Genomic DNA, 12,875 nt, shown 5'->3' on the forward strand with positions numbered 1-12,875 from the left:
TACCAACACTTAAAATTGAAAAGTTAAAGATCTTTTTTTTTTTTAAATGCAATGACCTGACAACTAACCCAATAACTCTGGTTGTTTCAGGACGCGTCCAGTAGTGAAGGTGGATGCTGTCATGTTGTTGCCTGACAGCTTGAACCGGTCCATAGCCCAGTGCACTGAAAACGGTCTTCCTGCCGTATGTGTCAAAGTTAAGGTGTGCTTTAGAGTCGGAGGGAAACAAATCCCAGGAAACATAGGTGAGACCATAATACCCACTCAACATAATTTTAATTTAAAAAGTGTTTTGAAAACTGTACTTTTGACTTAAAATTCCCTCCAAATCAACAATATCTGTGCAATAAAACCCTGCAGTGATACAAGACCATTTTGCAATTTCCTGCAGTGCTATCTGACTTTTTAGATACGATGTGAAGTGACCTCTGATATTTTGAGCTCCCCACACATGCTCTCAGAGTTGTGCACACAGAGTTCAAGGATGAACGTTTTGGGCTCAAACTCTTTGTTTGCAAGAGGTTGAGTGTTGGCACGTCTTATCAGCACGTGCTGAAGGCAGTGGCAGTTTGCTGTACTTCAGACATCTTTCCCAGCTCTTTATCTCGGCCGCACATCCCCTCTTTTGTTGTGGCGGTTGGAGGGCTCAGGGTGTGTGTCAAGGCCTGCCTTCACTGATAGATCAACGCTCTCTGACAAAATAGTAAACAACAGAGCCGTGCTTGATGACAAATACTCATAATCTTGAAACTGATATGAAGCAGCGACAGCAGAAATGTGCCACCCAGAGATTTTGCTGTAGCGTTTATACAACAGTAGATTGATAGAGCTGTATATCTGTCAGTTTACAGGACTGCTGTATGTGTTATTTAAAAGTGAGATAATAAAGAGTGGGATGTCCCAAACAAGAGCAGTACTGTTTGGTTTAGTTGTTTACAGTCACACAGTAACATCATAACGGCTTTGACTGTAGCTCATCCAATCAGAATTCATAATCAAAACTATCCATTTTATATTATTAGTTGTACTGTTTTTGCCCTGATGCCTTTTTTGTTTTTGCCTTTTCATTTATTTGTAATGAATAACCTTTTGATTAGCCATCATTAAACAGAAAATAATTAAATAATATAAAGTACTTTTCATTTTTTAAAAGTATTTAATTAACTTGATTATCTAAAACAGGTGTTATTTAATATATGACCAGTTTTTGTAGAATTTGCAGCCTTTCTGTCTGCTAAATCTGTATGACTTTTGTTTAATAAATGCAATGAATAGTTTTATGCATTTAGAATTTTACTGTTTAATTTAGTTTTGCTGTTTTTCAGCATCTTGCATGTCCCCTGTCATTCCTTCATAAACCCCTAGTGTTTCACCATAAGATGCAAATGAGATTCTGAATTGTTCTGAAGTTTTAACGGGTTGTCTTTGCCTAACTGTAACTTTGTCTCTAAATACCATACTTCTTCCTGTGCAGAGCTGAAGTACAACATTACAGCTGATGTTCACCACAAAGATGGCTTCCCTTCCCGATTTTATTTCAGTGGAAACGGCACATCCAATGTTACAGCGGGGAGGGTGAAGGCCAAGCATGAGCAGCTCACTTGTGCCACCCACCAGGCCTTCATGAAGGTGCGAGAGATTGTTTATATGTTCATTTATATGTACATATGTGTTGGGGGATGTTACTTTTAACACTGTAACATTATGACTTTAGTCCCAAACAAATTACTGTACATTTTATGACAAAGGCAGATTCATCATTTTGTTTGTTTTATAAGTTACCCTGACACTGTTTTTTGGATTTAGAAATTGTGTTGTTTTGTTATGTGCTTTTGTTTTTTTTATTAACTTTTCATATTTCCATTTGGCCTTAATTTAAGTTTTATTTTAGTTTTCGTCATTTGAGTCTTTTTGTCTAATATTTATGTTTAATTTCAGCTATATTTCAGTTAACAAGTATGGTTTATACATTTGGTTGATAACATTTGCATATTGCATGTTCATACAGAATATATAAACATTAAGTATCTTTTTAGATAAAGAGTTCTGAAGGTAAAAGTAATTTGAACATGTGCTTAGATTTAGATTTTTGCTTTGTCACTTGCATCACTGAGGGTCAACATTTCTTTCTTACAGTTAATTTATACCATATGTTGCCATTCTTTTACCGTTCACTAATGAGAAACATTTAAACTGATATTTGGTCATATAGATTGAGTACAGGAACGAAAATCCCTTAGGTACAGAAATCTCTTCCAGCATTTCAGTGTATGGATGAAGTTCATCTAAAAATCCACACGTGTCTTGATGTTTTCTTAGATCGCCCCCCATTGTGCGTCACAAACTTAAATACTCTATACAAAAGTGCTGACTCAGACTGAAGCCCGTAGACTTCACAGCTGTGATTCGCCCATGTCACTCTGCTCTTCATGCTCGAGTTAATCAGCCTCTCTGAGAGGCCCAGGTGGTGTGACTCTCTCTCTAGGTTTACAGCATGACTCCACGCAGGAGGCCGGGATGATAAAGAGGCTCTTACAGATAGTTTGTTGAAGTTGATAGCAGGTTGTCGCTGCTGGTGAACAAGAGTAAGAGCCAGGCAGGATGGCACGGGGGAGGACGGGACAGAAAGAGACCTAGACAGTTGATAAAGTGTGGATAGATGGCTCCGTGAGTATGAGTGAATGTTCCAGGTGTTTGGTGGGCCCCTCTGGACGCCTCTCCCTCTGTCTCTTCCTGTAATCAGGGCCATCTGATCCAGCTCATGTTTTACACAGTAATTAATGGAGGCCTGTGTATGGCTCCGCTGTTATTAATGGCCGCTGATGGAGACGATGGCCATAAACAAGTGTGATTATCTGTCAGAGGCAAACCCAAACAAGGAGGCTGCAATATTTGAGGTATTTTTAGAGCTTAATTAATGAGCAATAAGAGTAACAAATGGAACACAAAGCAGATGTGGCGGACACCTTGTGCTGTGTTTTAGAAAGGTGACGGAGGAGCTTGTCGAACCCTGTTATATTTTGTTGTATTTACTATTTCTTTTTGAAAAAAGGAAGTTTGAGATGGGTGTATCGAATATTGTGTTCATTTAAAAAAATAGCCTATAGTCTTGTTTATGTCAGTGGCTACTTACTAATATGCAGGGGATATTGATGAGAGAGATGTTGTTGTTCTAGAGAGAATTTGACTGAAATTTTGATGCGTTACTATTTAAAAGTTTGGGGTGTGTAAGATTTTTAAAAAACTTTTTGGAACAAGTCTCTTATGCTAACCAAGACTACAGCAAAAAAATAAAATAAATAATAATAATAAATATATATATATATATATATATATATATATATATTGTGAAATCTTATTACAATTTAAAATAAATGCTTTCTATTTTAATATATTTTAAAATAGGATTTATTCCTGTAATGGCAAAGCTGAATTTTCAGCATCAGTCTCATAATCCTTCAGAAATCATTCTTATATGCTGATTTACTCCACAAGAAATCTTTATCTTATTGAAATTCTCATCATAATTAATGTTGAAAACCGTTGTACTGCTTAATATTTTTTGTGGAATACAGTTTTCAAGGGCTCTTTGATGAATTGAAAGTTCAAAAAAGGCCCATTTATTTTAAATATATATATCTTTTGTAACTCTTAAGTCTGTATTGTCACTTTTGCTCCATTTAATGCATTGTTGCTAAATAAAACTATTGATAAAAAAAAAAAAAAAAAAAAAAGCTTACTGACCCAAACATTTGAACAGTAGTGTATTTATGTTAGCGTAAAATGAATCATCAGTTTTTGGTCTGTTTTTGTCCACTTTTACTATGACATATAAATGGGCTCAAAGCTTTACTCTAAATTTCATGGGGTCTGTAAAAGATTTTTATGCTTTGAATACTGACGCTTTATGCTGTTGATTAACACAGCAAACTATTTACTCTTGTCCTTCAATTTGTAAAAACAAACATTTAGAATAATTTAATTGCAAAAAAAGGCCAGTAAATAATGTTTCTAAATGCATCCATCTTGAAAGCGCTAGTGTGATATTAAAGCGACAGTACCAGGAAGAAATTTGACATCTACATTTACAAACTTGGCAGGCACTTTTATCCACATTTTAGCTCCTGTAGCTATGGCTTTGACTCCCAGGAAGTTAATGGACTGATCAAATACTGTACCTTGAATGTAATGTAAGTTGCTTTTGATAAAAATGTCTGCCAAATGCATAAATGGAGATGTAAGTGAAGTTCCACCTTGAAAAGTAGTCCAACCTCAAAATGGTGTTTTAGACAGCTTTACAGCTCTCAAGTGTCTAATTTTTATACAATTAATCAAGAGTGCTTCCCATTTTTGGTTTTAAATACCGCAGTGCACTATCCTGCTACATTTGTGCCGGTTGTAGTTGATATTATTTTCTGTGGCGATCAAGTTGCATTTATGACCCCTCCACCCAAAACTAAAGAAATCTTGACTGACGAGCTAAGGTTTTGACAGTGTGTCATTGAGAGTTGCAAATGTACCAGGCCTGATTTTTTGAACAGGAAAGCAATATTTTCAGTTCTTGTTCTGAGTGACATAAACTTTGAGCTGGATGAAGGTGTGAGGGGAAACACCCAGTCTTTCTCATGATCATATAAAGCCTGTTTTCAACACCATGGTGAACCACAGCAGTTTTCTCATAAATCATTTTGCAGGTTCCTTGAAATAATACTCTATTATTATAATGGGTTGCACCTATGAGATTAGACATGCCAAAGATACACTAGATGTGTGTGCGCACATTTGGACGACTGAATTTAGTGGCCATATCCTGAACAAAGTATACAAGTTCACAGCGTTGACTTTGAGTTTAGCCTTTGCTGCAGAAATTAGCGTCTCTCTGAGGTTGTTGTTGTGGCTGGAGTCCAGCTCATTTGCACTGGCCATGGAAGAGCCTTCCAAAACCCCGGTCACACATCTCCCCTGCAGCTAAATACAGGCCCGAGAGACCCCACAGGACAACTCCCAACCACCGAGCCCCCAATTAGAGACGGCCATCACAGCTGACAGAGCAAACCTTACCTACATTAATTATCTGCACTGAGGTTAGGAAAATTAAGATGGGAGGATTAAAAAAAGTGTAGTCTAACACAAGTTTGGGGTCTGCAGTTTTAAACAAAGCATCTTGTGTTCACCAAGGCTGCATTTATTTATTCCAAAATACAGTAAAAACAGTAATATTGTGAAATATTACTATAATATAAAATATCTGTTTTGTGTTTTGTTATATTTTATAATGTAATTTATTCCTGTAATGGAAAGCTGAATTTTCAGCATCATTACTCCAGTCTACTGTGTTACATGATCCTTCAGAAATAATATTAATATGCTGGTTAATTATTATCAATGTTGGAAACAGTTGTGATTCATATTTTTGTGGATACCATGATGTATTGTTTTCTGATTTCTTTGAATAGAAAGTTAAAAAGAACAGCATTTGTTTTAAATAGAAATATTTTGTAACATCAAACATGTATTTTTTGTATTATTGAATTAAAAGTATTAATTACCTTCCAAAAAAATAAATAAATAAATAAATAAATAAATTGCACAGATTCCAGATTTTCAAACAGTACTACTGTACCAGTAGAAACTAATTGAATCATGCGAAATAACCAAAGTTTGAGCCCTTATCCCAACCAGCTTGATATTGCAACGTTGGTTGTTTGACCAAATGGCAAATAGCAGGAATGTTTGGGAAACCTGTTTGGAAACAATTATTAGAAATAGAAATCATTTGTAACATTATAAATGTCTTTACTGTCACTTTTGACCAATTCAATGCATCCTTGCTGAATTAAAGTATTAATTTCCTAAGAAAAAAAAACAACCTCTGAACACCTTAGCAACCGTATCGGAACACCTTGCATTGGTGGTGGTGAAATTTGGATAGACAAGCACCAGTAATTTTCTTCAGAACATCTTGTTTATATGTTTTATTTCTCATGTGTGCAGAAAGACGTCCGGGATATCTTCACACCCATCCATTTTGAGGTGAAATATGAACTTGGAGAGCACCACGTGCTACAGAGGGACTCCGGGGACTTGCCTTCTCTCAAACCCATTCTACAGCAGAAGGATGAACATGGCAATGTCGTGAAAAACAAGGTCTGTTTTCTTCATTTCTCCATCTTTGTTTTGTTATTGTGATCAATTTCTGTGGCTACTTTATTAACCTCATTGTAGGTCACAATGTGTCTTGATTTGAAATCTTTCCATCTTTCTGTAGACCATCTTTGCCAGATATTGTTCCTGGGAAAACTGTTCAACCAACCTGCAGGTTTCTGCTCATCTGGTTTTACCACAGTAAGTCATCAACATATACTATATTGCCAAAAGTATTGGGTCACCCCCTTCTAATGAACAGGTTTGACAACATTTATGCATTTTACATTTAGCAGACGCTTTTATCCAAAGCAACTTACATTGCATTCAAGTTACAGTTTTTGCATTTTATCAGCTCTTGCTTTCCCTGGGAATCGAACCCATGACCTTGGCATTGCTAGCACCATGCTCTACTATTTGAGCTACAGGAAAGTTCACTTTAGTAAAGACTACCTAGTAATTTCTATGAGTACAAATCTTAATGTTAAAGCATATAATGATATTCTGTTGTGTGCTTCTAATTTTATAGCAACAGTTTGGACAGGGCCCTTTTCTATTCTAACATGACAGTGCCTCTGTGTATAAGCCACGGTTCAAAAAGACATGATTGATTCAGTCGTTGTGGAAGAACTTGACTGATCTGCAGAAAGTCCTGATCCCAGCTGAACACCTCTGGTGTGACTTTATATGCAGACCTTGAGCCAAAAACTCATCACCAAACACCATAGACTTGTATAGACACTATGAGGACAAACGTGTTGGGACACCCCCTTCTTTAGAACAGAAAAAGGCACTAACAAAACTGTGGCAACAAAGATGGAAACATAATTCATGTATTTAAAAATTGTATTTCCCTCTCTGTAGCAACAGTTTTGGACGTGTCTAAAATGACAGTACCCATATGTACAAGTCATTGGTGTTTGGTGAGTTTTTGGCTCAAGGTCTGCATATAAAGTCAAACCAGAGGTGTTCAGCTGGGATCAGGACTTGGCTTTCTGCAGATCAGTCAAGTTCTTCCACACTGACTGAATCAATCATATCTTTTTGAACCGTGGCTTATACACAGAGACACTGTCATGTTAGAATAGAAAAGGGTCCTGTCCAAACTGTTGCTATAAAATTAGAAGCACACAATTCCATAGAATATCATTATATGCTTAAACATTAAGGTTTGTACTCATAGAATTTACTAAAGTAGTCAAACCTGTTCATTAGAAGGGGGTGACCCAATACTTTTGGCAATATAGTGTATGGCTGAATCTCTTGGAAATTGCAGAGAAATGTCTGTTCGTTATTTAACTTTATTTAAATATAAAAAATGCTATTGTACATATGTATGTCTGTGTTTTACTAAGTTTAATTTATGCTGTTTTTTCATGAACAAATAATTGCATCCAGACATGATGGTTTTCATTACTGTATTTCAGTAAAGCTAATTCAACTTTTTGCTTTATGGTAATGAGAATTTGGGGGGAAAATGTTCAGTTGTCAGTGTAAAATGTTGTTTATAATGTCACAATACAAAACATCTTAACAATCCTAAAACTGGCTTCATTTTATAAGAAAATTATTTTTTGGGGATAAAATGAGGATATTTATGTTGTACATGTATACTGTTATACAACAGCTTAAGCTTTAATACTTATAGTTTTCTTGAGTTGTTTTTCTTTTCAAGTGCATGGTGAACTAGTACAGACCTCTGTAAATATTCTAGTTGTGCTGGTGTTGTTTGTGACTAACAGGAGGGCTTTTGAGATTATCTGCTCTCCTCATGAATACACCCATTAAACCAGCATGCACAGTAGCCAAAGCTTTATATTGATCCATTTTATGCATCACATTTCTTGGACTCGCCCAAATGAGGCGAAAGCGTGAGTATGAACATTAGCATTTTGGATCATGTTTGCAGCCGTATGCAAACTAATTTATGGACCCCCCTCACCCATTGGTGATAATACATGATCTGATTATTCATAAGGCTCTTGTGTGTGTGTGTGTGTGTGTGTGAGAAAGAGAGAGAGAGAGAGAGAGAGAGAAAGAGAGTAAGGGGGAGAGTGTCTTGTCACTCTCCCAGATGCACCTGGTGCCTTTAGATGAGAAACATCAGGCTTGAGCCCTCACTGCACAAGCTACACAAACAAATGCAGGAAAAACACTGGCACCTTTCCCCATCAAATTCTACAATAATGAGTCTTTCGAATATTCAAAAATGAACATAAACTATTAAAATTATTTTTACTATTTTAAAAAACAATTATCACAGTTTAGGTAATTGATCAGAACAAATATTTTAAATGTGTATATTTTTATTTTAAATTATTTGTTTTGCTTTTGCACCATTTACCACAATATATACAATTTTATATTAAAGTATTTAATTGTTTGCACATAATTTGACATACAATTATTTTAAGGCCTTGTAAACAAATTGTACAGGGTATAATTATATGAACATAAATTCCCATTGTAATGCCCAATATTTAAACATTTAAAATATTTAGCCCAGTTATAATGAATGTTATAATTTTATTAAAAATGATGCAAAATGCTAATTCTGCAGTTTGTTTTATTAGCAAAAAGGTTTTGAAGTTTTTCCTTAATTTGGCAGCTTTAAAAATGTTGTGTAATGTTTTTCAAATATTGAAAATCTATAAAAGGATGTGCCAAAAAAGAAAAAGGCATTGAATGGTATTTTATACTGAAAATTTTCAGTATAAAATTATGCTTAAACCATAATAATAATAATAGCTATTATTATTATTTATATATTTTTTCTGAATCTTTTCTTCACTCTGAGTTAAGAATTATACAATCTAAACAATGGATTAAATATGGATTAAAATTATTCACTTATAAAATGTATAAAATGTTATGTTTTAATTAACTGTTTTGCCAACAGGTCCTACAGGAACATGCCATACTTTGCCCTGGGTAATGGAAAAAGCATCATGTTAAACACCACACTGGTCAACATTGGAGATGATGCTTTTCTACCCAAACTTTACCTGAGGTTTCCCAGCAACCTGCATTTCATCAAAGTGCTGGAGGTAATTTAATTTCGTTTGGGTTTGTCTTAGATATCTGACAGCCAGCTTTTAGCTCTTTGTATGTCTGATGCACTTCACTTGAATCTTGCCTTTGATGTGCTTTAATATTTGTGATATTATTTCAGGAAGATAAATACATCAGCTGCGAAATTGCAGAGGAGAATAAAGTGGGCATTGGACTGGACTGCAATGTTGGGAGTTTATACATCCCCCCTTTCTCAAAGGTAAATGTCTTTAGCAATGGAAGATAAATGAGTTTGTTTGTCACTATGTCTTGTTGGAATATAAACATCTCTGTGCTTTCTTCCAGCTCAACATCACCTTTTTACTAGATGTGATGCAGAACAGCAGCGCGGGAAACCTTAGCATTAAAATCAATGCGACGAGGTGAGAGATCCAGAGATCTCAGCCCTAGATCTGAGGAATTCGTTACAAAGGATGGTTTACACAAATACAAAGACATCTGAGCCTAATGTAAACATTTGTGTAGAGCATCTCGCTACTGCTTATGGTTGTAAATTGACATCAGAATGCAAAAGACAAACAAAGGCATTAAACAGCACGCTCAAAGGTGTTGTGTGCTCTCAGTGTTACTGTTAGAAACAAGAAAAACAGTGGATCTAAAGATGCATGCTTACATAGCCTTGTAATGAGTTCCTATAATGAAATCTCAGGGTATATTAGGGTTGTACTCCAATAATTGAACTCATTAAACATTTTCCCACATATACATTGACCCCAAAAAGCATTTGGACACTTAAACTGCACTTAACATGACATTTCATTAGATAGGGCACTATCAAACTAAGTGGCATCTGCAAATAAATGCTGCTAGAGCTTTCCTCAAAACTAACTTCAACTTTTTAAGAACCATTTTCTTGCATTTATGCATTTTTAACTTTTAAAAATGGATAAATGTGAGAAAATGGCCAGATAATTTGTGTTGCTTATGTAGCCTGTTTCCTGAATAGTGAATGTAAACCAATCCAATGTGTGTTTTTCAGCGAGAACTTTGAGAACACAGATCTTCAGCACGACAATGTGGCTGTTCTTACGTTGCCCTTGAGATATGCAGTTGACCTCAATGTTCACGGGTAAGTTGTAAGTCTGTTTTGCTTATGAATGTGAATCCATAGATATCGGAAGAATAACAGACCAAATTACGGGATGCTTCTCTTCATCTCTCCTCTGCAGATTTGTCTCTCCGACTTCATTTCTGATTGGAGAAGAAGAGTCGGTGCCGGTCGACTGCTATCCTGAGAAGTTCAATTATACGTACAAGGTATTTTAGCGCTCATCAGACAGACAACAATGTCATTAAGCACTAATGAATCATTTGACATGATTTGTTTCGTTACAATGTCTATTAACTTGCAGGTGATGAATATGGGTCCTAGTAAAGCTCGTGATGCGAGAGTAAAGATCGGCTTGCCTCTGATGCTGGTGCCATACAAATACCAGCTAATCAGGATCACCGATTTACAGGTGAGATTTACATATGCAGTTATGCATTTGGGGTCAGTAATGAAATGGATGCTTTTTCATCACTGGAGTAAATTGCATTTTAAAATATATTAAAAGTGAAACATATTTTAAATTGTAATATTTCACAATATTACTGTTTTCACTGTATCTGAAACACAGCCATGTTGAGCATAGAGACTTGTTAAAAAATAATATTGATGAAAAAACATTATCTTGGGGTGGTGATGGCGCAGTGGATAAGACACATGCCTTTGGTGTGAGAGACCCGGGTTCGAATCCACTATGAGACACCAATGTGTCCCTGAGCAAGACACTTAACCCCTAGTTGCTCCAGAGGCGTGCGACCTCTGACATATATAGCAATAGTAAGTCGCTTTGGATAAAAGCGTCAGCTAAATGAATAAATGTAATAAATGTAAATCTTAACTGGTGTACTGTATATTGTATACAGTGTTTTAAAGGAATAGTTCACCGCAGAATTAAAATAGTCTATTTATATTCACTGTCATGTCATTCCATCTATTTATTTTTTCTTTCACAAAATGAGATGTTAGGCTGAATGTTTGTGCTTCTACTTTTGAAACAATAAAAGCGGAATGAATGAGGATGAAGATTTATGGTGTAAGATAAAAAAGAACAAATGTATCAGTTAAAAAATGAGTCAGTTTTAGTGTTTTCATGGAATATTTGACATCTTTGTCAAAGCCAAACTGCATTGGCCATTGTATGTCATGTGACAAATCATGACATGTCAAGTTTGAAAAAAACTAAATTTGGATTATTAATAGACACTGGCTTAAATTTCATCTGTTCCTCACACAGAGCTGTTGTTCAACTTCAGAAGGCATCAGATATAGCAGTTTTGTTATTAATTATATTATGTATGGTGCTTTATTATCCTTTCTGGAGCTTGGTATTATAAATCACAATCGGCTTACCTTTTATGGAAAACAGAATTTCAGACATTCTGCCAGACATCTCTGGCTTTATTCACAGAAGAAACACAAACTATTCCTAACAGTGCATATAACTTAGCTTATAATAAATGCTATGCATTTATATTAACACATCTTTTACTTTACCTAAACTTGAGTTGTTTTTTTGTCTTGCAGACAACTCATGGGCATTGCTTCCAGAGGAACAATTCAGTGCAGATTATTGATGACTGTGACGTCCCAGAAGCTTCCTTTATTCAAGAACTTGTATTCTTTTTCTCCCCAAAAAGCAAGCGCATAATGGTAAAATAATAGTCATGGTATTGAGTTCTGGTGTGTTTAGTGTAAATGCTACGAGGAGGTCTCACGCTCTGTTGCTCTGCAGTTCTGTGGTCCTGAAGATAAGACCTGTAGGATGGTGGAGTGTCACTTCGGTGACTTGGAGGTTGGAAAGGAAGTTACCATCACTATGGAAGTGGAGCTCAACCCCAGGGTTCTCCAGATGAGTCCAGTGAGTATTTGTTAAAGATGAGACGAATAATGGACCAATCATACCATCTGTCAATCAACCATTGTTTGACAGACGGATTACCTGAATTTTATAACTAAAAATACAACTAAAACACATGACCTTATGCATGTTTATTTCCTACAGGGCAGACACGCTGTCATGATGCTACGTGGCATGATTGACCTTATTTCACCAGTGAAGGATGCCGACACCATCCTACTAAAGGATGATGTTTCTGCTAGAGTAAGTCATCTGAATCTCTAATGCCAGAAATGCATGATGAGATGCTGCATTTACAGCCTTTTGTTGAACTTGAATGTTTGCTATGTTTCAGGTGTTCTTGGAGGCTCTGTACAGCAATAAGCCTGTGAAGGCTGTGCAAATTTTTCTAATAGTATCCAGTCTGATCGTTGGGCTGATGATTTTAGCACTGCTTGTCTTTGCCCTCTGGAAGGTATGCATCACATGACACTTTCTCAAGTATGATTTAATGTCATATTCTCATGCAAGACTCTTAGGAAGACTCATAGGAATTAAGAACATCGGAATTGTTCATAAATTTCACTAAAGTTAGACCTGAAATATCTGAAGATATGACTTTTTTTTAGAGATACAACAACTCATAGAGGGTTTAACAGCATGCTGGGTTTTACCATGGTAAACGTTTGTGGTAAAGGATGTAGAACCTATCAAAGCAGTGCTTTTCTAAAAAACAAATACAGTCAAATGTACTGTATAATATTTTTAAATGAT

At 35.8% G+C, this 12,875-nt stretch overlaps 1 protein-coding gene across 1 annotated transcript in view; it reads left to right on the forward strand.

The window, feature by feature from the left end:
- Window positions 1-12,875, forward strand: part of itga4 (integrin alpha 4) — a 30,382-nt gene that overhangs the window by 15,208 nt on the left and 2,299 nt on the right. The window contains exons 14-27 of the mRNA XM_079426551.1: window positions 91-245; window positions 1,475-1,629; window positions 5,995-6,147; window positions 6,269-6,345; window positions 9,044-9,191; window positions 9,317-9,415; window positions 9,502-9,578; window positions 10,196-10,285; window positions 10,386-10,473; window positions 10,569-10,676; window positions 11,789-11,914; window positions 11,997-12,122; window positions 12,267-12,365; window positions 12,457-12,576. Coding sequence (XP_079282677.1) covers window positions 91-245; window positions 1,475-1,629; window positions 5,995-6,147; window positions 6,269-6,345; window positions 9,044-9,191; window positions 9,317-9,415; window positions 9,502-9,578; window positions 10,196-10,285; window positions 10,386-10,473; window positions 10,569-10,676; window positions 11,789-11,914; window positions 11,997-12,122; window positions 12,267-12,365; window positions 12,457-12,576 — 1,621 coding nt within the window. The remainder of the gene's footprint in view (window positions 1-90; window positions 246-1,474; window positions 1,630-5,994; window positions 6,148-6,268; window positions 6,346-9,043; window positions 9,192-9,316; window positions 9,416-9,501; window positions 9,579-10,195; window positions 10,286-10,385; window positions 10,474-10,568; window positions 10,677-11,788; window positions 11,915-11,996; window positions 12,123-12,266; window positions 12,366-12,456; window positions 12,577-12,875) is intronic.

Source organism: Barbus barbus, assembly GCF_936440315.1.
Source record: "Barbus barbus genome assembly, chromosome: 10".
NCBI classification, from domain to species: Eukaryota; Metazoa; Chordata; class Actinopteri; order Cypriniformes; family Cyprinidae; genus Barbus; species Barbus barbus.